This window comes from Cydia pomonella, chromosome 1 (assembly GCF_033807575.1).
Source record: "Cydia pomonella isolate Wapato2018A chromosome 1, ilCydPomo1, whole genome shotgun sequence".
NCBI lineage: Eukaryota > Metazoa > Arthropoda > Insecta > Lepidoptera > Tortricidae > Cydia > Cydia pomonella.
The window spans coordinates 31,727,170-31,750,806 of record NC_084703.1 but is presented as its reverse complement, the minus strand read 5'-3'; the positions used below and the strand labels follow the sequence as shown (position 1 = coordinate 31,750,806).

General features: G+C 37.8%; 1 protein-coding gene across 2 annotated transcripts; it reads right to left on the bottom strand.

Annotated features, from left to right (window-relative positions):
* Positions 1-281: 281 nt before the first annotated feature.
* On the bottom strand, positions 282-16,448 carry LOC133519490 (pancreatic triacylglycerol lipase-like). Of its 2 annotated transcripts, XR_009799634.1 has the most exons (12): positions 14,772-16,448; positions 8,772-8,884; positions 8,469-8,627; positions 7,902-8,039; positions 7,579-7,682; positions 6,561-6,688; positions 5,938-6,078; positions 5,766-5,861; positions 5,207-5,318; positions 2,493-2,632; positions 1,319-2,361; positions 282-1,049 (listed from the first exon to the last, which is right to left on the bottom strand). XR_009799634.1 is itself a non-coding variant. In XM_061853496.1 (11 exons), exons 1-11 carry the CDS (start codon positions 14,863-14,865, stop codon positions 2,147-2,149), a joined length of 1,440 nt encoding a protein of 479 aa, XP_061709480.1. In that variant the 5' UTR covers positions 14,866-16,448; the 3' UTR covers positions 282-2,146. The 2 variants fall into 2 exon arrangements, 1 of the variants encoding a protein (XP_061709480.1); XM_061853496.1 differs by having other exon boundaries at positions 282-2,361.
* Between the last annotated feature and the right edge of the window lie 7,189 nt (positions 16,449-23,637).

Here is a 23,637-nt window from a genome sequence, read left to right as displayed (position 1 = left end):
GGCAAGCAAATATTTCGCCCCAGCCGACCGGAAGTTAACTGACCGGAAGTTAGATATCGAGATGATATCACATTATGACGTCAACGATTGACATCGGCACTTAAACTACTGCCCGTATTTAAAGCTGTTAAGTAGGGCGTAATGGTTCCCGATTAACCTTTTGTCAGGTAAAGTGTACATACAACCAATTACACTTATATATTTATACTCGTAGACTATTCTTATTCTTCAAATTGCACTTTATTGTCTCAGAACTGATATCCTAAAAAGTAAAAAATATATAAATGAAAAGCAGTTATTGAAAATTATATTTGTCATATGTAATTTTATATGTCTTGCTAATATAATAAAATTTACAAGCTTAATCATATTAATTTTGTAACAATCGGACCAGCCCGTATTGGTTGCAAAGAAGTTAATTTATAGTAGGTAACATAATCGTCGGCTAAAGTCGCAAACCTCGTAGCTCTATTAGAGGACATTAGGGATTTTGCTACCTACTTTGGTCAATAATACTTAGTTAGAAGTTATTACGTGGTTTGCGACTTTAGCCGATGAACTCATAATAAGACTTCCTTTTTCTACTAGACAAAATTCATCAAATATTTTGCCTAAGAGTCCGCAACAAGCTCGGTTCTCCATACAAACGTAGTAACGCTCTCATTTTAAAACGACGAGCTAGATTTCTCTGGAACTTTGTACTTACAACAGGAGATGGTATATCTATGTCTGTATGTAATTAGTTAATGTAGCTTCAGATACCATAGTTAAAAAAGCGGCCAAGTGCGAGTCGGACTCGCCCATGAAGGGTTCCATATCATTTATGACGTAAAAAAAAGAACTACTTACTAGATCTCGTTCACACCAATTTTCGGTGAAAGTTTGCATGGTAATGTATATCATATATTTTTTAGATTTTTCATTCTGTTATTTTAGAAGTTACAGGGAGGGGGGAGACACACATTTTTCCACTTTGGAAGTGTCTCTCGCGCAAACTATTCAGTTAAGAAAAAAATGATATTAGAAACCTAAATATCATTTTTGAAGACCTATCCATAGATACCCCACACGTATGGGTTTGATGTTTTTTTTTTTTATGACGTTTTAAAAAAAAACTACTTACTAGATCTCGTTCAAACCAATTTTCGGTGAAAGTTTGCGTGGTAATGTATATCATATATTTTTTTAGATTTTTCATTCTCCTATTTTAGAAGTTACAGGGGGGGGGACACATTTTTCCACTTTGGAAGTGTCTCTCGCGCAAACTATTCAGTTTAAAAAAAATGATATTAGAAACCTAAATATCATTTTTGAAGACCGATCCATAGATACCCCACACGTATGGGTTTGATGAAAAAAGATTTTATGAGTTTCAGTTCTAAGTATGGGGAACCCCCAAAATTTATTGTTTTTTTTCTATTTTTGTGTAAAAATCTTAATGCGGTTCATAGAATACCTCTACTTACCAAGTTTGAACAGTATAGCCCTTATAGTTTCGTAAAAAAGTGGCTGTAACATAAACGGACAGACAGACGGACATGACGAATCTATAAGGGTTCCGTTTTTTGCCATTTGGCTACGGAACCCTAAAAATACAGTGAACTTAAGTTTTTCATACAAAACTTGTTTTTGTTGTATTTCGTTTGTTTTATAAGCTGGAACTATATAAACTAAATACAGGCATAGATATACCTCATTTCATTATATGTACAACGTTACGTTATAAAGTTATTCATCACGCAGTTTTAAAATGAGAACGAAACTCCGTTTGTATGAAAAGATGACGTTCGGCCAAACTTGCTGCGGACTCTTAAAAAGACGAAAGGAACCACAGATCATTGTCTGTGGTTCAGTATCAAATGTATCAATCAAACAGTGCAAAACATGCAAAAGGACTTCCTGATGGAAGTCCTTTTGCATTTATACAGCGAAATCGTATTACGTACTTAAAAACTATCAGCGGCGAGTTACATCAACAATATTTACCAGACTCGCTGACCTTGGGTATTGCGCTGACTGAAAGAGTTCCCAAAGAGAACTGTCAAATAAACCACGTACTTCTATATATATACATACCATAAATTAACCATAACATTACTTAAAAATTAACCGAACTTTGGGCAGGTCAGCCGAGTAAGTGAAATATTTAGTTCGAATTCATTTTCCACCAATTGAACCAGGATTTCTTGGTGGTGGGGGTGTCTAGGTTGTTGCGAGCGGTGGTAGGGTCAGGGTCCGCGTAGTCGGGCGCGCGCGAGGCAAGCGGCCGCCGCGTGCCCGCGCCAAACCCCGCCAGCTGGAAGCCCTCGCGCAAATCCTTCAGCAGGTGCTGCGCCGGCTGCCGCCGCTCCGACTCGGACGCTGAAACACCTTTATTATGGAGTAGATGCGTCTATGCTTAATCGCCCGTCAAGTATGGCGCTTACATAACTTAGACCCGGTATAGAAACGTTGTATTAATACACTCTTTCACTTATATTGTTGATACTTACGACAATAGGGAACCCTCTCAGTTGTCAGCACAAAATAAGGGCCTTGTGCCCTGGGCAAGTCCTTCCCGCCGATAGCCTTGATGCCCATCTCCGAGCAGGACCCGGTGAAGTCGCACGCTGCGCGGAGGCACGACTCCACCCTGTAACATTCGACTGTCTCTGCACTACACCTTATATGAATCCATTCATAGACCCTATCTTATTGCAACAAAGTCAATTAGCTAGTTAACTAGGGATTTCAACAATAGTGTCCTGCCTCGCAGTGCTCAGCAATAAAGAACAACTTTTAACTCTTGTTGTAACCTACTTGTAACTATTAACGTCTAATATGCATTTAATTTTAATCTCACTAATTGTAGGAACACGGATTTGTTTTGGGTTCCGCCTGTGTGACACAATTAGATAAGTAAATACTAATTTCAATTAACACACATAGCACAACTGAGTTCCTTGTTGAGATGGAAATACAGCGTGTATTTTTGATGCGACCACATACTTAATCAAAGGGTAGTATAGGCTTTAATGAGCACACTTTAATAGGTTGTATAAAAATCTAGTAAAAAATGGACGACTTAATAATTCAGCATGCAATGTATCATGACTTGTTCAACTTATTAATGAATAATGACGCGCTGTCACGACTGTCACAAGTGATCACGATGTACGATATACATTGCAAAATAAATTAATTATGCTGTTGTGGTTAAGAGTAAATTTTCTTTCAGAATCATTTCATACCTACCACTAAAACCATTATATAAATACATAAAAGAAGAAACTGACTGACTGACTGACATATCCACGCACAGCCAAAATCGCTGGTTCTAGAGATTCCAAATTTGGCACGTAGGTTCTTTAGAAGGTCTAGGGTGCCCTAAGAAAGGATTATTCAAAATTCACCCCCTAAGGGTGTGAAATGGGGGTCCAAAGTTTGTATGGGGAAACATGATTAGTTAGACTATTTTATTCGAAACTTTACAAGAGTATTCCTAACGATAAATGAGTAAACACGTGTTTCAGGTTTTTTGAGAATTCACCCCTAGAAGGGGGAAATATGGTGACTAGTTAAGTCTAAAAATCAACATGGGATGAAAGTATTTTTGCCAAATTGCAGACCTTCAAACATGGTAAAAAATGCTGTTCATAAGGAACTTTAACAAGTATAAAGTTGTTGAACACTTCATGCATTTTTCAAAACAATATTCTTAATCTAATAATCACGGACAAACATGCATACATACATACATACATACGTTCATACAAACATACGGGTCAAACTGAGAACCTTTTTTTTGCTTAGTACGCGGTAAGGTCCGACCGCGATCTCGGTATCGGTCACGGCATTCTCGGCCAGAAATCGAGCGAGATCTCGGTCTCGGCTCTCGGCAAAATGGGCCGAGATTTCTGCCATAATAGGCAATGAGTTATCATTGGTGAATTTGAATTTTCCGCGCACGAGCGCCAGGGTCTAAGCCACTCGTTGGTTGCATCGCCCGTTTGGTGTGACGTTTTTTGTGATTTAAATTGGTTTCGTACCCACATTTTAAGCCAATTATTATCAAATACTAAGTGTTGGGATCGGATTGGCGCATTAACTTGTTGTGAGTGGAAGATATCACTGGATATTTTGATACTAAATATATTTGTGTTAACGGGAAAAAGCCAAGCAGTAGGTAAGTACAAAACGCAACGACTGTGGCGGATATTTTGGGTTAAAATATAGAACTCTTTATTTTGATTATTGTTATGTGCACCTGTTTTTGTGCTGTAACGTACTGAAAAAACCGGCCAAGTGCGTGTCGGACCACGCATAATGGAAAGTTCCGTACTTTCATACAATACAAAAAAGCCGTACAAGAAAAAGAGCGTATGTTACTGGCCGTTTCGTCGTTTTAATAAGATCAGTTTTTTTTATAACTCTTAAATGGCTTAACCAACCATATTCAAAATGTTTTCCTGAAAAATTATTTATTGATTAAGCTTTATTATTTAGAATTTTTAATGGTTTTGCTCTCCAGGTTCATAAGTAAGACACACTCACTATTTTTTTAAGCGATTATTTCCGAAAGTATTTACTTAATCAAAAAAACGTTTTTGGCAACCTTTATGTATTTTAAAAACCTATGTATTGATGAGTCACATGAATTTTTTTAAACTTTTTGTTACATTTATATGGAGTACATATTTGAAAATATATTTTACAATTTTTTTCCGAAACCAAGAAGCGACTTACATAATACATCTAAACCTACGTTCCGTATTTGGCTATAAAATATATCGTATAGTTTTTGAGTAAAATGGCTGTGACATATGCACAGACCGACAGACATAAGGACATGACGAAACTACAAGGGTTCCATTTTTGCCATTTTGGCTACGGAACCCTAAAAATACTATTTAATAGCGCTACGAATTGATTATGATAACTTTTTTCTGATAAATCGTCGAATTTCGATTATAAAAACATTTTTAGTGTAAAATTCGTCTTTTTTTTTCTATGTTATAAATTCTCGGTCTCGGTCTTGGTCTCCGCCGAGAACCCCTTTGAATCTCGGTCTCGGTCTCGGTCTCGGCCGAGACAAACAAAGCGTTCTCGGTCGGACCCTAGTACGCGGGCGAAGCCGCGGGCAAAAGCTACTCTCTGATAGGTTTGTAGTTATATCTAAAATACACGCAGTATAATGGTATTGATACTTATGAACAATCCAAGTTACCCTTCGTAGGACAAGTTCCAGCGATGTGCCCTAAACGAGCAGTTGTTGTTGACCAGAGACTCGGTAAAGAGCAGGTATGCTCGCCCGTGGCTGCAAATCGCTTGCTGCAAATCTGGATAACATTAACGAACATTTTAATTAATATTCCTGTATCTACCCATCACATTAATTATGTCAGTGTCAACGTGAAGGTACTTATTATAATTATAATCCATAATTATAATATAAGACACAGTCAGAGAGTATTAGAGACTGATATTAGCTACATATTAATACTAAGCACCTCTACCTACCAGAACATAAAACAAATCTTGTGTTGAGTGTACAGTCAAGTGCAAAAACATGTATCGAAATAATCGTCTCATAAATATGGTACTACGCTCTTATTACACTGGAATAAGATGCTATGGGACATATTTTTGAGTAAGATGTGTACACCCATATTTTTACACTTGACTGTACGTAAATCCTGACTATACCGACTGTTTTATTACATCGGAGGTCATCATCCCATCAATACTGTCAAAATTATTTACTGAGATATATCAAAGCAACTTACGTGATGGTGTGTAACGGAAGAATTTTGAAAACAAAGATGTTCCGTTGTGACACCCGGGTTGCTTCATGCCACCATTGGGGTAAAAATCCGCATGCCCTGAAAATGTTGTAAATATTTCTTCAGTGAATTGATCCTGCCACTCTTCTATAGAAAACATTATATGCACTCGTACCTGCAGGTTCCGGCAGCCCAAATCCGATCTTTTTCAAAAGTCTCCCATTTGTATGAATGACATCGACAAAATCAGCATCTGATTTATCTAACCGCTCGGACTTGTCAGATGTTCGGAAGCAAGGTTGGGCAGGGTCCAAACCTGTAAATAATACACACACTTCATATACCGACTAAAAAAATTACAAGGTCTTTTTTCCCCCACCCTTTTTATGGTTCCGTACCCAAAGGGTCAAACGGGACCCTATTAATGAGACTCCGCTGTCCGTCTGTCCGTTTGTCACCAGGCTGTATCTCATGAACCGTGATAGTTAGCCAGTTGAAATTTCTACAGATTATGTATTTCTGTTGCCGCTATAACAACAAATACAGAATAAAATAACAACTAAAAACAGAATAAAATAAATATTTCTTTCCAATCTCGGGGTTTTCATCCAATCAACGAAATTAAGCAACGTCGAGCGGGGTCAGTACTTGGATGGGTGACCGTTTTTATAGATAATGGTACGGAACCCTTTCTGTGCGAGTCCGACTCGCTCTTGGCCAGTTTTTTTTTAATACATTTAATATGGAATCGCCGCCATTAAACTGCTGATTTTCTAGATATCCACCTGAGACACCTACCAGTTATCCTAGCAACGCCGTTGAAGTGCTTCGAAACAAACGCGCAAATATGAGCGCCCAAACTGTGTCCCACTAAGTGAAAATCCTTCACCCGCGCTCCCGTTTCCTCTATTAGTTTCTTCAAGAACCTGAGGCAAATAATTGACTATATTATTATGTGACACCTTATGCTTATCATATGAACAATGTACATATAAACATTTCGACTCGCAGTATTTTTATCGCTAGCTCGCTTCTTGCATAGGTAAGATGGCTTTTTTTTTTATATATCTGCTAGTATTCCCGAGGGACTACAGTATGGGGTTCTTCAAAAACGGAGTGTACCTATCGTTATTCTGATGATTTGAAAAAAAAAATATTTTTTAAGAAAATTTTTAAAGCTCTTGCCGTATATATTTTTTTATCTGTAAACTTTTTGTGCCTAGTAAACTGCGTAGAATGCCGCCAAGTAGACCAAAATTGATCTAAGGTTCAAGAGATATCACAGTTTGAAGATTTCTGAATGAATGTTTTAAACATCGAGTTTTCTTAAGCTCGAGTAACGTCAAATTTAGCATCTCAACATAGGGCTATATGGGAACGATGTGAGAGAGAAAGAAAGAAGATATAATTACATAACTAGCTCAGTGGTCCCACACTAGGCTAGGCCTGTATCGTGGTGACCGCTCTACAGAATTACTACATCAATTTTTGAGGTATCCTCTAAACTAAAATACATTCCTATATCTTGGATAACATGTGCTGAATTAAATACATGCAAATAGAATACTAACTAATACTACCAATATTATATTTACAATTTTTAGTAAAAATTATAAATAGCAAGTATATGCATATGAGAGTAAAGTTTATTTAAACCTCGTGCCTTGAAACTTGAAACCCTCGCAACGCTCAAGATTCCACTTTTCAAGCGACTTAGCACGAGGGGTTAAACAACAACTTTCCCGCATGTAAAACACATACATAACTATTCTCTGATAATAATAATGCCGGAAGAAACAATGAAAGATAAACCCACGCCACGACATCGGAGCCAACTCGACGAGTGTTCGCCACAGCTCGCCAGTATTTCCAAGTATTGCCGCCTCCACTCCAGTCCACCGCAATAACGTTCACATCATCCTACACAACAAAAATGCACATTCTGATATGGTATCTTTTGTAGATATTATTGTACATATGTATTAACATGCAGAAAAATAAATGTTTATTAATATCATGCTTTGACGCTCCAAGAACACTCATGATGCTTATTACATTCTGACGGAAGAAACCATCAGGTGGAAGAATCGCAATTTGTATACATATTACAAAATGAACTGGATTATAATAAATAAATACCCATTTTAAAAAGGCTCGAGCCATATCGTTAACCCATGAAGCATTGCTATGGCTCATGAAGCCGTGAACGATCATGACGGTTCTGCGACTCTGCTTGAAGTCCACCCACTCCAGCCCGAACTGCTCTCCCAGCAACACCTGAACGCCGCCAACCATCACACATTGTCTTACATAGTTGCATATCATTTCAAAAGTAATAAAAAATATCTGAAGCTCATTACGGCTGGATGGGCCCAGGTCAATGGTTAGATTTTGTATGTCTGCAGACTTAGCACGAGAGCGCCCGACAGTATCTCACGCGCAAGATAGGCTAGTTACCCTTCCTTTTCTAAATAATGCAGTTAGAAAAAGTTAGATGGTCCATACGCGCGCGAGTTGCTGTCGCGGTGTTCGCATGCTAAGCCTGCTGATTCGATTTTCAATCAAGGGAACTTTAGAACCATTAAGCAATGTCACTAGTTGTGGTATCATGTCGGTGATACCTAAATGTTTGCCCGAAAAGTACATATCGCTCAAAAAACATCTAATCGGTCTGACCTTCACCTATTGTCTTAAGTGTACAGGTACCTGAGCTCGAAATTGTTGTTTGCGGGAGTAAAAGAAGAAATGCGTTTTGACAGCATCAGAAGAGTCTGGCCGCATATTGAAGAGCCACGGCAACTGCTTCGTAAGAGAGCCGAGCCCGAAGCAGTCCACGGTATCCGGGACAGCGTGCGGCGTATCATCCTACAAACAAGCATACACAGGTAAAAAGTCATGCACTCCAAATGCCATGAATTTATATATGACATATCTAGCGCAATTGTTAGGAGATATAAGAGCTCCCGATTACAGATCTAACTATCTTTACTCAACCCTGCAACGACTTACGTCGATAGAGCCGTAGATTCGATCTGGTTCCGCGTCCGCAGGGGTGGTCGTTGCCGATGTATTACGAAGATTCAGCAGTTCGCGGAGATCGTCAGGATTTATATGATTTTCCACTGAAATTAAAAGTGGAAAAAGTATGTACTTTCTCATAATTTTACAAATGCTGCGCAGTCGACCAACTCAATTCTGGGCTACTTACAAGTAAAACTTATTAGAATGACTTTGCATGAGCAGTTACCGCTACAATTACATTTTTTGATACATTTAATTCGATTGGTAGGTATTATCAGATTATTTGTAAAAATTTAAACTATCGAAGAATTGCGAGCATGTAAATGAGATTTAGATTCAGTAAATTAGTAAAATCGCATCCTGCTAATTGAGTCTATGATAGGCAGTAAAGTTATAAAAAGTTAGTTCGTAAGAAACTAACTTTTTATATATAGCTCTGTAAGAAAGAAGTTAATAAAGTAATTAAGAGTATGCAAAGAGGTAAATCGCCAGGGCACGACGGTCTCAGCATTGAACAACTTAAACATGCGGGAACATACTTGCCTTGCATTTTAGCCATGCTCTACTCATTGTGTCTCAGTCACACGTATCTGCGGCACAGATCACGAGGACAGTAGTAGTCCCAATTGTAAAAAATAAGACTGGTGACCTGTCACACCCGAATAATTATAGGCCCATCTCACCAGCAACTATACTGGCTAAAGTTCTTGACAGCTTGCTTAATGCACAACTTTCTAAACACATCAAACTGCACGACGCACAATTCGGCTTTAGGCCGGGGCTGTCGACCGAAAGTGCGATTTTGTGTCTTAAGCAAGCTGTCAGGTACTACAAGGACCGATCTATGCGTGCTTTCTGGACTTGTCAAAGGTGTTTAACCTGGTTGTGTACGAAAAGCTATGGTACAAGCTTACAAAAACGGAAGTTCGCATTGAATATGTCGCGTTGCTTAAACATTGGTACAACAGCCAGGTCAACCGAGTGAGATGGGCGGGAGAGGAGTCTGACGAGTACAGACTACAATGTGGAGTGAGACGGTAGGGCTAAGATCCCCTCTCCTTTTCAACCTCTTCGTATACGTAAACGAGTTGATCGAGGCACTCAGCAGGGCACATGTCGGTTGCCATATAGGTGATGTGTGTTTTAATAATATAAGTTACGCGGACGACTTGGTGTTGCTGGGCCTTCGGCTGACGTGGTACGACAGCTCATCAATATATGTGAGGAATAGGCCGAGCAGCATGGTCTAAAATTGGTACAACACGGCCAAAAGTCAGCTTGTTATATTCTAATCTCGTAAGTATAATCCATCTACGGAGCCGAGGATCATGCTGTGTGGCGTACCCCTAAAAGTTGTAGATCGCTTTAAGTATCTGGGGCATGTGCTTACAAATGAATTGAATGACGATCTGGAAAGGGAGAGAAGAGAGACGGCAGTGAGAGGCAATATGCTTGCCCGCAGGTTCACACTGTGTAATAAATTAGTTAAATTGACGCTCTTTAGAGCTTACCGTCCGACATTCTACCCGTGCAGCCTGAGGGTGAAGTTTACACAACGAGCTTATAACGCATTGCGCGTTCAATATAATAACATCTTGAGGATGCTGTTGCGGCTGCCGAAGCACTGCAGCGCGTCCGGCATGTTCGCTGAGGCGCGAGTGCATGACTTTTATGCCATTATGCGGAAAAGAATCAGCCTCTATGCTGAGACGGGTGCGCGGCAGCAACAACAGTCTTCTCAAGGTGTTGGCCTAGCGCCTCGATTGCCCGGTTATAAAGTTTTGGGTGGAGGTGCCAATTGGGAGAGCTAAATAGAGCATGGCAGCCTGCGACCCTCCTCTCCACACATCTTAGCTTTTAGTTATGTTCTTATTTTTATTTTTTTCTTAGTACCTAATGAACATAGTTGTAAGTTTATACTAATAAGTCGTTATGGATCAGTGATCTGAAATAAACGGTTTTTATTTTATATTTTATTATTTATAACTTATATGTTGGGTATCTGGACTCTCAGGATCAATTATCTAAGAGTTCTTATGTTTATAGATATGCATTTACATTGGATTGGGAATTCATGCTAGAATTATCGGTCAAGAGCATGTCAGGCCATGCTCATTCTGTTAGAATAGACTAAACGGGGGCTATTAGTAATTATCATGTGCATTAGAACTTTACGTGCACAAGGGAGCTTCCTTCGCAGCGCTTTGCAAGTATTTTTACAAAGAGAAGACTTTTGCAATTACTCAAAAACGGCTGGTCCGATCATTTCCTTATAGTTTTAATTGAAAGTATTTATTAATCTGTTTTTAAATTATTCACTTTATCAAAAAATGGTTGTGGGAGGTTGTTTTTAATTAATTTGTATTTATTTTACCTTTCCGTAGCCACACATGATTTATGTATCCATGCCAAATTGCAGCCACTAACGATCACGGAGCAAGGCCACAGACAGAGACAGACGGACATGGCCAAATTCCTAGTTGACTACGGAACCCTAAAAACGCTGTTGTTGTCGTCAAGACAACTAATAGGTATATTCTTGACCTCGGCTAACGAAAAAGTACGGCACCCTCCTCATGCAAGCTGGGTGGTTAACCAACGTGCCAATCGTTAACGTTCCATAGCGTAGCGTAGTCATCTCTCTCTATCACTCTTCCGTATTAGTGCAACAGTGACAGCTAGTTGAGTTTAGCTGCGCATATGGGACCGTTCGAAGAGCATGGTGGGGGTAAGTTAAGCGATCCCAGCGCATAAGGTGGTAAAAATTAGAACTAACTGTGGATAGCGTCTTTAACATTTCGTACAAGTTACTTATATGGCTCGAAATGAAACTTTAATTTACGATTACTCCTGAAATATTTATTTAAATTGTATGGGGAAGAGAATTGTTTGGTATAGGGAAATGCTTAATATAACTAACGTAATTAATTTGATAATTATTAATACTGTATCCATGTATATGTATAGCTTTGCAAATGCCACATACTATGTGATCTTTTTCTAGAAATTAAGAATGGGTATAGTACATTATCCTTAAAAGATCGACAATTAATATCACGGATGTAGTAGACCTATGAAAAAGAGACAACCCCACCATACATTGTGTTATTATACCTCAAACGGATTAGGCAGCGTTTTCAATTAAAGTTCCTAGCCAGCGTGATTTTTTCCGACAACATCGTTATATTTCAACCAATTTACACAAAACCTTAACAAGTTATATACCTAAACCTTCCTCGAGAATCACTCTATTGATAGGTGAAAGTCGTATGAAAATCTGTTCAGTAGTTTTTAATTTTGGAGTAGTTTTATAAGATGTAGTGTTTTTCCCTAGACTTGCGGACGCTAGGTTGCGTGACAGTCGTACACATATAGCGAATACGTATTACAGAGGTATCGATAGGGCGGTGTCAGTATGTAGTGGGCCATGCCGCATTAACCCAGTGTATACACCAAGAAAAAATAATTTTGGCAAAAATGAAATGATGAATCTAAAATATATACAATGACGTCAAATTTTACTTACCTATTTGTCATGAAAACAACTGTGTTTACAGAAGATATCAAGAACAATAACTTCGTCAACATAATGAATGCAGGTAGGTAGGCAGGCTCCCAAAAGAGATTAAAACAATAGCGCTATTAAAGTTTTTATTTTCACTCAATGTTAAAAACAATATAGGTACATTTACCTATGTTGAGCATACACCTACCTGGGTAGACTTAAAAAATATTTTTTAGTATTAGTAAAATTGTTTAAACAAACAAATGTATTATGGGCAGATAGATATCAACTCGCTTATTTGCCTGATATGAGGGGATACTGACATTTTAGCACACTAACGAATTAAAAAAAGCTACCTATTACTTTGATCTTTTCTAGCATGTTTATGCATTCGCGTTTTTCCACCCTCTTGTAATTCACAATTAGGGATTGCAAATATTCGAAACTTTCATGTATTCGATTCTTTCTGACGAAATATTCGAATATTCGAATAAAAATTATATTTTTAAGAAATAAGTAAATGAACGAGAAATCAGTTTTTTATCATTTTAATTAAAAAAAACTATTTGCATATATTGCAAAAACTAATGATATTTTGCAGAAATCCACTTAATTTTCTAGATTTTATCATCCTACTGAGATGCCCACATTTATAAAAACGAAACTGTTTAATCTACTCATAGACAGTAGTTTGTATTGCATCATTTGAAAAATTATGAACGTGGGCTGAGAATGAGTGGGTCAAATGTCTTCTTTACGCTGATGACCTGGTATTGCTAGCGTCATCGGGTGAAGAGTTGCAAGAGATGGCAACTAGAAAGCATGGGTCCTTTGAAAGGAAAGGAATGAAAATAAATGTAAGCAAGACGAAAGTAATGGTATTTGGAAAGGAAAAAAATATGACAAACTGTGAAATTTTGATTGGTCACGAAAGAGTGGAACAAAGTGAAAGAGTTTGTGTACCTGGGAACCTTGTTCACTAGGGACGGTAAGCATGATAAAGACATTGAAAGGAGAGTAAATGCTGGAAATCATGTGAATGGGGCACTTAACGCTTTTATGAGCAGCCAGAAGGTGTCACAAAAAGCACGGTTGGATGTGCATAGAGGAGTATTGGTGCCCACACTTACGTATGGTAGCGAAAGTTGGGTATGGCAGAAAAGGCTTCAGAGCCAAGTGGATGCAGTGGAAATGAGAGTGTGTGTGTGGTGTGAGATTACAAGATAGAATTAGGAACAGTGTGATAAAGGAAACGTGTGTACTGAACGAAGATGTAGCGACAATCATTTAAAAAGGTATGTTGAGATGGTTTCGACACGTGGAAAAAATGAGTAAAAGAAGGCTAATAAAGAGGGTGTACACGGGAGAAGTAGAAGAAGGAGCTGAAAGGGGTAGACCTCAGCAGACTTTGTCTGATCTAATCGGGGAAATTCTGATAATCTATGATTTTGTTTTCTTTAAAATCGAGTTAGGTTTAGCTGTAATTTCACGAAACCTGTCGAGAGGAAAACAATAAAAATATTATTTCATTTTGCATTTGGATACCAAAAAACACACAGAAACTGTAAGTATAGCGGATGATTGATGTATTTCGAGTAATAAAAAATAAGCTGGGACGGCCTTCAGTTTGGGACGACACATGTGTGGATACCCTTGCGCCGTCACACCTTCTTCCTTCCTTCCAGGGACCTCGACCAAGGCCGGAACGGCCGCCGAAGCAGCAGCCGAGCGCCTCAAACGGCGCAAATATTCCGGTTGCATGTTTAAGCCGTTTGGGGTGGAGACCCTCGGACCCTGGGGACCCGGAGCCCATTGTATATTCAGAGAGCTGGCGAAGCGTCTCATTGATGCTACGGGTGACCAGAGAGCTGGTTCTTTCCTTTCCCAGCGAATTGGCATCGCCATACAGCGCGGTAATGCCACCAGCCTTCTGGGCACCCTACCATCGGGCGACGAGCTAGCCCCCATTTTTTATTTGTAAATATATGTATTTAGATATGTTTCTTTACTTTAGTTATATTATTTTTTGTATTTTATGCGTTTTAATAAGTTAGTTTAGATATATTATATTTATTATAAAAAATATTCGAATATCAAAACAAGTCGAATATTCGACAAATTCGTATATTCGAATTGCAAGCCCTATTCACAATACGATATTAGTCTGATTCTTTGTTTAGATCAAACATGAAGAATTACGTTAATTTCGATGCCCGATTAAGCAAACAAGCTGGAATTTAGGATGCCATCGTAACAGATGACAATGTAATATTCCATGTAACTGTGGTAAAACGTAACCTCATAACATAATATATTATTTATTGTACTTACATACAAATTGGATAATTTTTGTGGCAATTGAAATTTTGTATGGACCGTAATTTGTGTATATTTTTATGTGATAATAAATTGATGTTCATTTATATGTATGTACATAGGTGCTGGAATTTATTTCGAATATTCGAATATTTATTGTTACTTACATTCATCCGTAGTCACCCAAATTCTTTGAGTATTTCCATTGTTACACAATAACACTGCACATGTCAATACAATACACAAATACCCTCTTCGCATGTTTGTGAAATGCCTTCGATCAAGTAAAGCAAGTTAGTAATACAAACGCACGCAAACAATATTATAACTACGCAACTTAGCAAAAAATAAAAAACTAACTCCATATAGTTTTGCGACGAAAAAGGGAAAAATACTTGGTCAACAATTCGTTTCAAATGAATGATTGATTAAAAGTGATTGATATAAGCATGACGTTGGTTCGTCCAGGCTTGCGGTTGCGATCCGGTCTCTCGGAATGACAACCTTTACAACGAAAGCTAAATGCTAACGCCGACGCTAACTGCTATTCTCCACATATGGGTCTCCCATCGCTTGATGGCCCCAAAAACTAGTGTAAATGTTACCTAAAGTGCCATAACAAGTATGCGTGATCGGAGGTCACGGTAATACTGGCCAACCGAGACGAAGCGCTTGTAGGCCCAGCGGATAAAGGCAGCAGGATGCGCCCGCGCAGATAACCTTTATCAATCGTCTGTGCACACTGTAGGACAAATCTGCTCTACCTTCAACGATTCCAATAATTTGCAAACAAAAAGGCACTTTTTAGGTACTTCAAGAGCAGTGATTCCCAAAGTGGAAATAACCTAGGGGCCTACATAGTCGTTACACGTTTTGTTCACTATTTCAATACCGAATACGTCGCCGTAGACTTGCGCCAAGCGTATCTTTGCTGGGACTGGGACGTTCGAAATAGCACGACGCCATCTCGGCTTTCGGCATACGATGGCGAATTAATTTTTAATGAGACTGAGTGGTTTGGCAGATTTGCAGGGGTAAGTAATAGAACGTATACAAACCTATAATATATCACTCTGAATGTATAAATTCAATTTGTATAATTTTGATCGGAATAACATTCAATTGCAATAACATGCAATATGTATAACAACGAATTCTATAATTGTAAATTATATAATAAACACTACATATATCATTGTTTACGATAACATTAGAAAGGTATAACGTTGAAATAATATAACATACAAAACAAATATCATACATTAAAAATAAGCGCCTACTATTTGTTAGGTGCAATTACGCAGATAGCGTGCATAGTTGCACCTTTATTTTTCTAAACTGGTATTGCAATAGATGTGGGTAAGAATAAAATAATCTTAAATTTATTACTATTTACTTTGAGTTTGTAGTGATTAGAACGCAATTAAGTGGAGTTAAGTTTATAATGGAATCGTACAAATGTGAAACATTTAAAAGTGCTAAGGGAGGGATAAAGTTGTTTATAAATGGCTATAGTTATTGCAAGAATCGACAAGTAGATAGTAAATATTACTGGATTTGTGAATTGAGGCATAGGGAGCAGTGTAAGGCTCGAGCCATCACAGTTACAAACGGCGAAAGTGATCTTCATATAGTTAAAAAGGCAGATGACAAAAACGACACGTTTTTTTGGTCAACTGCATGTATTTTTGCAAAATATAATGTACTTTTCATTGCATAATCGATTGTTTTTTTTTTCCTCACTACCGAAATTACATTATTTAAATATATTTTTGTGTGTTAGTTAATGAACAGATACAGTTTTTAAATTATTATGAAATGAGCAATGTATTTGAAACATCTATACTATGCGAATTTATATTTCAACGTAGTTTGCTCCGTATTTATCTATTACAGATTGTAGCTTTTTTCTGTGGTAATTCTGGTGCTAATTTCTTTATCTAGAAGGTCACAGTTCTAACCTAACCTAACCCACTTTTCTGTTAACAGTTTCTTTTTCCGAAGCCTCAGAGTTCTAACCTAACCTGCTACCTATTCTGGAAACAATTTATTTATCTAGGGGGTCGCAGTTTAGCAGTTTTTTTCTAGTAGTGTGTTCTATGAGGTTTGAAATTCTAGGTCATCCTACTAATTTTACTACTTAATTATATAAGATGATACAGTGGATTTCGGGTATAACGACAATGAAGGGACCACTCTATTTTTGTCGTTATATCCGGAAGTCGTTACAGGCAAAGGTAAAGAGATACAGACACGTACACATGTGTAGTTTATATTCATTTATTATTGAAAATATTTGCACACATAGTTATTCACCGGTACATTTAAAAAAATGTGTAATATTAGTTTGCTTCAATTTATTTTTTTGTGCTAGTGTACGCTGTAGGGTGTATTCTATTTTCATTACTTCTTCAATATCTATAATATCCTTTCCATCACCAAATAAACAGTATCTTTTAAGCTTTGTTACAACACCTAACACATCCTTAGTTGTAGGAATCTCACCTTCCTTGCAATCTTCTTCTTCCTCCTCATTTTCCTCATCTTGCGTCGTATGTGATGGAACAACAATTTCAACAATTTCACTATCGGACAAATCGCTAGTAGTGATAAGTTGACTGTCAATATCAACATATGTTGCCCAGTCCGCAACATTTGTTCCGCTTGATGATACTGTAGTCAGTTGTGCCAATGGTATGTCCAATTCATCATCGGAGTCGTCGTCAATTGTTGTGATAGCCGAAGATTTACGGAACCCAGCGTGTAGAAAACACTTTTTGATCGTATCCGGAGTCACCCGAGCCCATGCCGTAGTTACCATTTCAATGGCATCTAAAATATTAACGGAAAACGGGCCTGCCGAGTTTTCAATGTCGTTCATCATTTTCTGTACTAAAATCTTCCTATAATGACTTTTGAGGGTTTTAATTATCCCTTGATCAATCGGTTGAATCACTGATGTAGTGTTTGGTGGTAAAAATGCCAGTTTTATGTTGGTCAAATTCTCTATTTTAGGATGAGCTGGGCAATTGTCAATAAATAAAATGATCTTCTTTTTGTTATTTCTTAACTGGGAGTCCCATTTGCGTAGAACTTTTTCGAAAATCTCTGAAGTCATCCAGGCCTTTTTGTTTGCTTCGTAATCAACTGGCAAAGATTTAACATTTTTGAAACATCTGGGTTTTTTTGCCTTGCCTATGACCAATAATTTTCTTTTTTCCCCTGCCATACTTGATGCAACAAGCACGGTGATCCTATCTTTTGATAATTTTCCACCAACGCACTTTTCCCCTTTAAATTTCAAGGTTTTGTCAGGAGTTAACTTAAAAAACAAACCTGTCTCGTCAGCGTTCCATATTTGGCTATCAGTATAACCTTCAGTCAATTTTGGGAAAACTGTTTTTAGCCAGTTGTCACAGTCACTTTGCGATACACTAGCGGCTTCTCCACAAACTTTGCCTACTACAATATCGTGTCGTTGACGAAATCGGTATATCCAGCTTTCCGAACACTCAAAATCCATTTTTCCAAACAGTCTGCCAAATTGATTAGCCTTTTCTTGCAGCAGACGACCGCTCAAAGGTACGTTTTGGCTTCTTTGGGCTTTGAACCGCATTAGAAGGGCATTTTCGATATCTTGATGCGTCGGTTTGCGGTTTTTCTTAATTTTTAAGGATTTGGATTCAAAGCATTCTAATATTTTATCACGGTTTTTCCACATCGTAGATACTGTTGAATGGGAAACTTTGTACTCTTTGCACAAATCAGCATTGTTTTCACCGTTTTTCAATTTTGAAATGATTTCCGCCTTTTCTTTAACAGTGAATGTGCGTCTAGCAGCCATACTTATTCAAAAGTTTACTAAACCCAGTTGCTACTCAGAATATCACTTTGTAACTGAACCATAAAAGCTCCGAAACGTACACGCTTCCCTACCTTCTTAGTTGATATCTATAAACAAAAGGTAAAGGTCTCCACACTTGCTGACCATCTGTGTGCAATGGATGTAAACAAAAGATAAGAAATGTTTGTGAAAGAAAAAAATCTTTGTGTCTTTGGCGGCCGACTCCAGTCGCAATATCTGCATGGGATTTCTAGGAATTTGTTACGAATGATTCATTAAAAACAGTCGCTACACCCGAACTCGGCGTTACATCCAAAGTCGCTATAGCCACATGAATTTTGTACTAAAGTATGCTTTAAATTCAAGGGACTTAGATTTAACGTCGCTATAGGTAAATGGTCGCTACAACCAAGGTCGTAATAAATGATATCCACTGTATTTATATTTTAATATGTATATATTATGACAGTTATATGAAATGAGCTTAACTTATATGTATATTATACCAAACAGCCATATGCATGTCGTATGTTATATTATTTTTATGTTATACTAATTGAAAGTATACGTTTACTTTATTATACATAAGATTAGTATACATTTTTAACGTTTGTAAACTGAAATTATTCCAAAAGTGCGTATATATTATAGGACGCACCCGATTTGCAGAGATATTTGGTTATATACTGTATAGGTAACGTGGGTCATGTATTGTGACGTGCTGAAATCGGTCTAGGGGGCCGACACTTAGAAACGTAGTTAACATTAGTAAAGATGGCGGCGGTTTCTATTAATGGCATCCGATAACCTACTTTTGCGTAAAATTGACTACCGATTGTGCAAACTACATCACCAGATGTCACTATAAAATTGGTACAATTGGGTTGCATATACCTCGTATGTCAAGACCTATCTTTATTCATAATGTTGTTACCTAGCAACTGTTGTTTACTGTCAAATAAACGTAAACAGAGATATGATTGATATGAACGTATTATTTCTCTATTATTTTAGATTGCAGCAGAGCAGAGTAAAATCGGAGCAAGCATTAAACAAATAAACACGAGTCAAATTCAAATAGGGAAATTAGAATCCCAATAGTTCTAGTGTTACAAAACCTGGAGGTTTAAAATTTTAACTGCTCAAGGCAATGCCCGCCCAAGTAGACCTAATATTATGTTGAAAAGTTTTAAAAGAATGGAAACCACAAAAATACATACTTTATAGTAAAGCAAGTAAGTATATGTTTATTGTTTTCAATATGGTATACAAGATATGTTTATTTTAAGACTGTTTGTTTCTCAATAAATTAAAAAAAAAAAAAAAAAAAAAAAAAAGATAGTAATAGACTAGGTGTTGTAATTACTTGAATTGTTCTTCTTTTTACCTTTGGTCATCATTGTGTATGGTCATCAAAGCTGCATTAGCTTCGTCTTCTGTGACTTGTGTCTCAGTCTGACTTAGAACTCTTTCATCTGCGCATAACTGACTTGCCAAGTTCTCAACTGAGCGTTTCTTCTTGACCTTAACATCCAACTGGATTTGAATTCAAGATATTCCGGAGGTAGAGTAACGACAGGTAAAGTGCACATTAGGAGCATTACTGGTAATTTCGTCTCGCTCTCTAGCTCCGTAAACAATTCGCACCAAATATTCTTTAAAATAAACACATGCGATGCGTAATGTCGTGGTTCGAGTACTTCTTGTACTAATGAATTTCAGGCATAGGACGTATGTCTCGTCTACGCACGTACCTCCATAAATGCACTCTATCTCGTCTAACTTAGCGGTATCAAATTGCACAAATCCTGGCAGTGTCAACGGAAATATTTGTCGTAAACAAAATTAAAATAATCATCACTTATTTTCATCGCTGCATGAGCGCTAAGGAGGATGGTATTTTCTTCTTACCTTCGAAAATATCTGAAACTCCCGGCATTGCCTTGAACGCTGTTAAAATTTTAAACCTCCAGGTTTTGTAACACTAGAACTATTGGGATTCTAATTTCCCTATTTGAATTTGACTCGTGTTTAATGCTTGCTCCGATTTTACTCTGCTCTGCTGCACTTTAAAATAATAATAGAGTAATAATACGTTCATATCAATCATATTTCTGTTCACATTTATTTGACAGTAAACAACAGTTGCTAGGTAACAACATTATGAATAAAGATAGGTCTTGACATACGAGGTATATGCAACCCAATTGTACCAATTTTATAGTGACATCTGGTGATGTAGTTTGCATAATCGGTAGTCAATTTTACGCAAAAGTAGGTTATCGGATGCCATTAATAGAAACCGCCGCCATCTTTACTAATGTTAACTACGTTTCTAAGTGTCGGCCCCCTAGACCGATTTCAGCACGTCACAATACATGACCCACGTTACCTATACAGTATATAACCAAATATCTACAATATAACAACATTATGAATAAAGATAGGTTTTGACATACGAGGTATATGCAACCTTCTTAATGTTGTATTCATGCCTTTACCAATTTTATAGTGACATCTGGTGATGTAGTTTGCACAATCGGTAGTCAACTTTACGCGAAACCGTCGCCATCTTTACTAATGTTTACTACGTTTCTAAGTGTCGCTTCCCTGCTTCAGGCTCACAATTTAATTTATGCTTACTCCCGGGTTCGAATCCTGGTACGGGCATTTATTTTTAATGTTTATTGCGAATAGGTATTGTTCCCATCGTTTTAGGTGTGGGTTACAATTTATTTCAATCATAATAACTGCACATTCTTTTAAACTATGACAGAAAAAGAAAGTAGATAAAGGAATGAAAAAAATTCTAATGACCAAAGGCCAACATAATTAGAGGATTAGTTAAGGGCCCTCCACACTCTTGCGCGAATCGAGGCGCTAAGCCGCGAACGCGAGTGTGGATGGCCCTCGCGTCGATTTCGCAGATTGTTCACGCCTTCGCGCCTTATTCCCTGTTTTTGTCGGTATTTGGCTCCCTCGACTATGCGCGTGAATCGCGCCGCGACTTCGCGGAGCGAACATACCGCGACGATGACGTAGACTCCACACTCGCACAACTTCACGGCGATTTCGCAGTTTGGTTCGCGGCAAGATGGCGCGGAAGTGACAGCTGATCGGATTTAGTTTGCGGCAAGGCACCGATTCAAACTGGGAACTGTCAAATTGATTTTTGATTGATCAAGTTCGCACCCAATATAACCAAGTAGCCGCCATAGAAGGTTATCTTATACCTTTAAACGAGCAATTCTTGTATATATATATATTTCCGGGATTTTGGAAACGGCTCTAACGATTTTGCTGAAATTTGGTATATGAGGGTTTTTGGGGGTAAACAAACGGGCGGACGGCTAGAAACGAGTGTTACGGGTTCGAATCTCGCCCGGTGATTAAGTTTTTTTTATTTTATATGTTCAAGTTTATATATAATTTTTTAATTTTTATTGTTTTAGACAAGTTTAATTTAGTAAAAAAAATTAGTTAAGATTATCACCTATACACCACCATATTACAATAAATAGTTATAACCGAGCAAAGCTCGGTCGCCCAGGTACTGACAGTTTAACTGAGTTACAGATTAACCGACTCGTGAGCGAATCGCGGCGCGAAGCAATCGCGAATGTGGAGTCTTGCAAGTTCGCGCTTTGCGTTTCCCTTGACGCGGGCCAAATACCGACAAAAAGCGGGGAATAAGGCGCGAAGGCGTGAACAACCTGTGAAATCGACGCGAGGGCCATCCACACTCGCGTTCGTGGCTTCACGCCTCGCTTCGCGCACGAGTGTGGAGGGCCCTATAGAAATATGATGAACAAGAACTATGGAAGGTAGAGGCAAGGAACAAAATCTCCATATACCAAAAAGAGTCCGAAAAAAACATAAATAGGTGGCGCTACAATATTTAGAATACTTGAGAAAAAAATCTAATCATAGCGCACTGCACTCCGTCAATAACGCCTTGGTTCTTAGCTACTCTAGCGCTACTCTGGAGAGATTTGGAGCTATAATTTATAGCTGACAGCTGGGCTATAACCGCGAAAATCGAAGTTCGTCAATTGCGGGCATTTTTCTCTGTCACTCCAATTATGTCTTAGTGAGAGTAAAAGAGAAAGATCCCCGCAATTTGCGAATTTCGGTTTTCGCGGTAGGCCCCCGGACACTTTTGCAACAATTCTGCCAAAGGAGTTTCTGTTCCTTGCATTTACCTTCCATAAATCATATCTTTGTTTACCTTTTTTTGACAGTAAACAGTTGCTAGGTAACAACCTAACAACATTATGAATAAAGATAGTTCTTGATCTTAATATACAAGGTATATGCAATCTTCTTGATGTTGTATTCATACCTTTAAATTTGTACCAATTTTATAGTGACATTTAGTGATCTCATTTGCACAATCGGTAGTCAACTTTACGCAAAAGTAGGTTATCGGATCCCATTAATAGAAATCGCCGCCATCTTTACTAACGTCAAACAAATAAATATCGGCGTAAAAGTGGCCCCACTATTAAAACACGCAATACTCTTAACGGACCAATTGCATTGCAACTCGTCAAAGTTTACGTCTTGTTTTTTCGACGAAACTTCATTTGACCATTATTTATTATTTATTAGTCAATTTAAACCACCCAAACTACGATTGGTCTATTATAAAATGAGGCACTGTGATTGGCTGTAGCGTTGTCACTTGAAAATACATGACAATGGAAACCAACTCTAGGTAGACGGTTTCATGCAATATAGAACATGTTTTTCTCAAACTTGTTATGAAATGTTGACATGACTTACTTCAAATTAGGTCCGGAAATACTACATGTCAGGTGTAATGAGTGAAGATGATATGTGAAGGAATTTCATACAGCCTTACACACCTAGGCCTATAAGGCAACCTTCTTTTGTTTTTTAAACGTCAAATTATGGTACGTCTTGGCATTCAACCATAAATAACCTATAAGCAAAATTCTGTCATTATGCTTTTTTTTCTTTTTTGCGTTTTTTTTTTTTCTTTTTGTGTTTGTTAAATATTAGTTCGGGATTTCAAAGGGGAACAAAAATGTCATTATTTTTCCGCTACGACGCACGGTTTAGGAGATACAGTCCCACAAAGTTTTTTTTTTCAGTCATGCAGAAATCTTTATAGGGCTGTATCTCCTAAACCGTGCGTCGTAGCGCAAAAATAATGAAATTTTTGT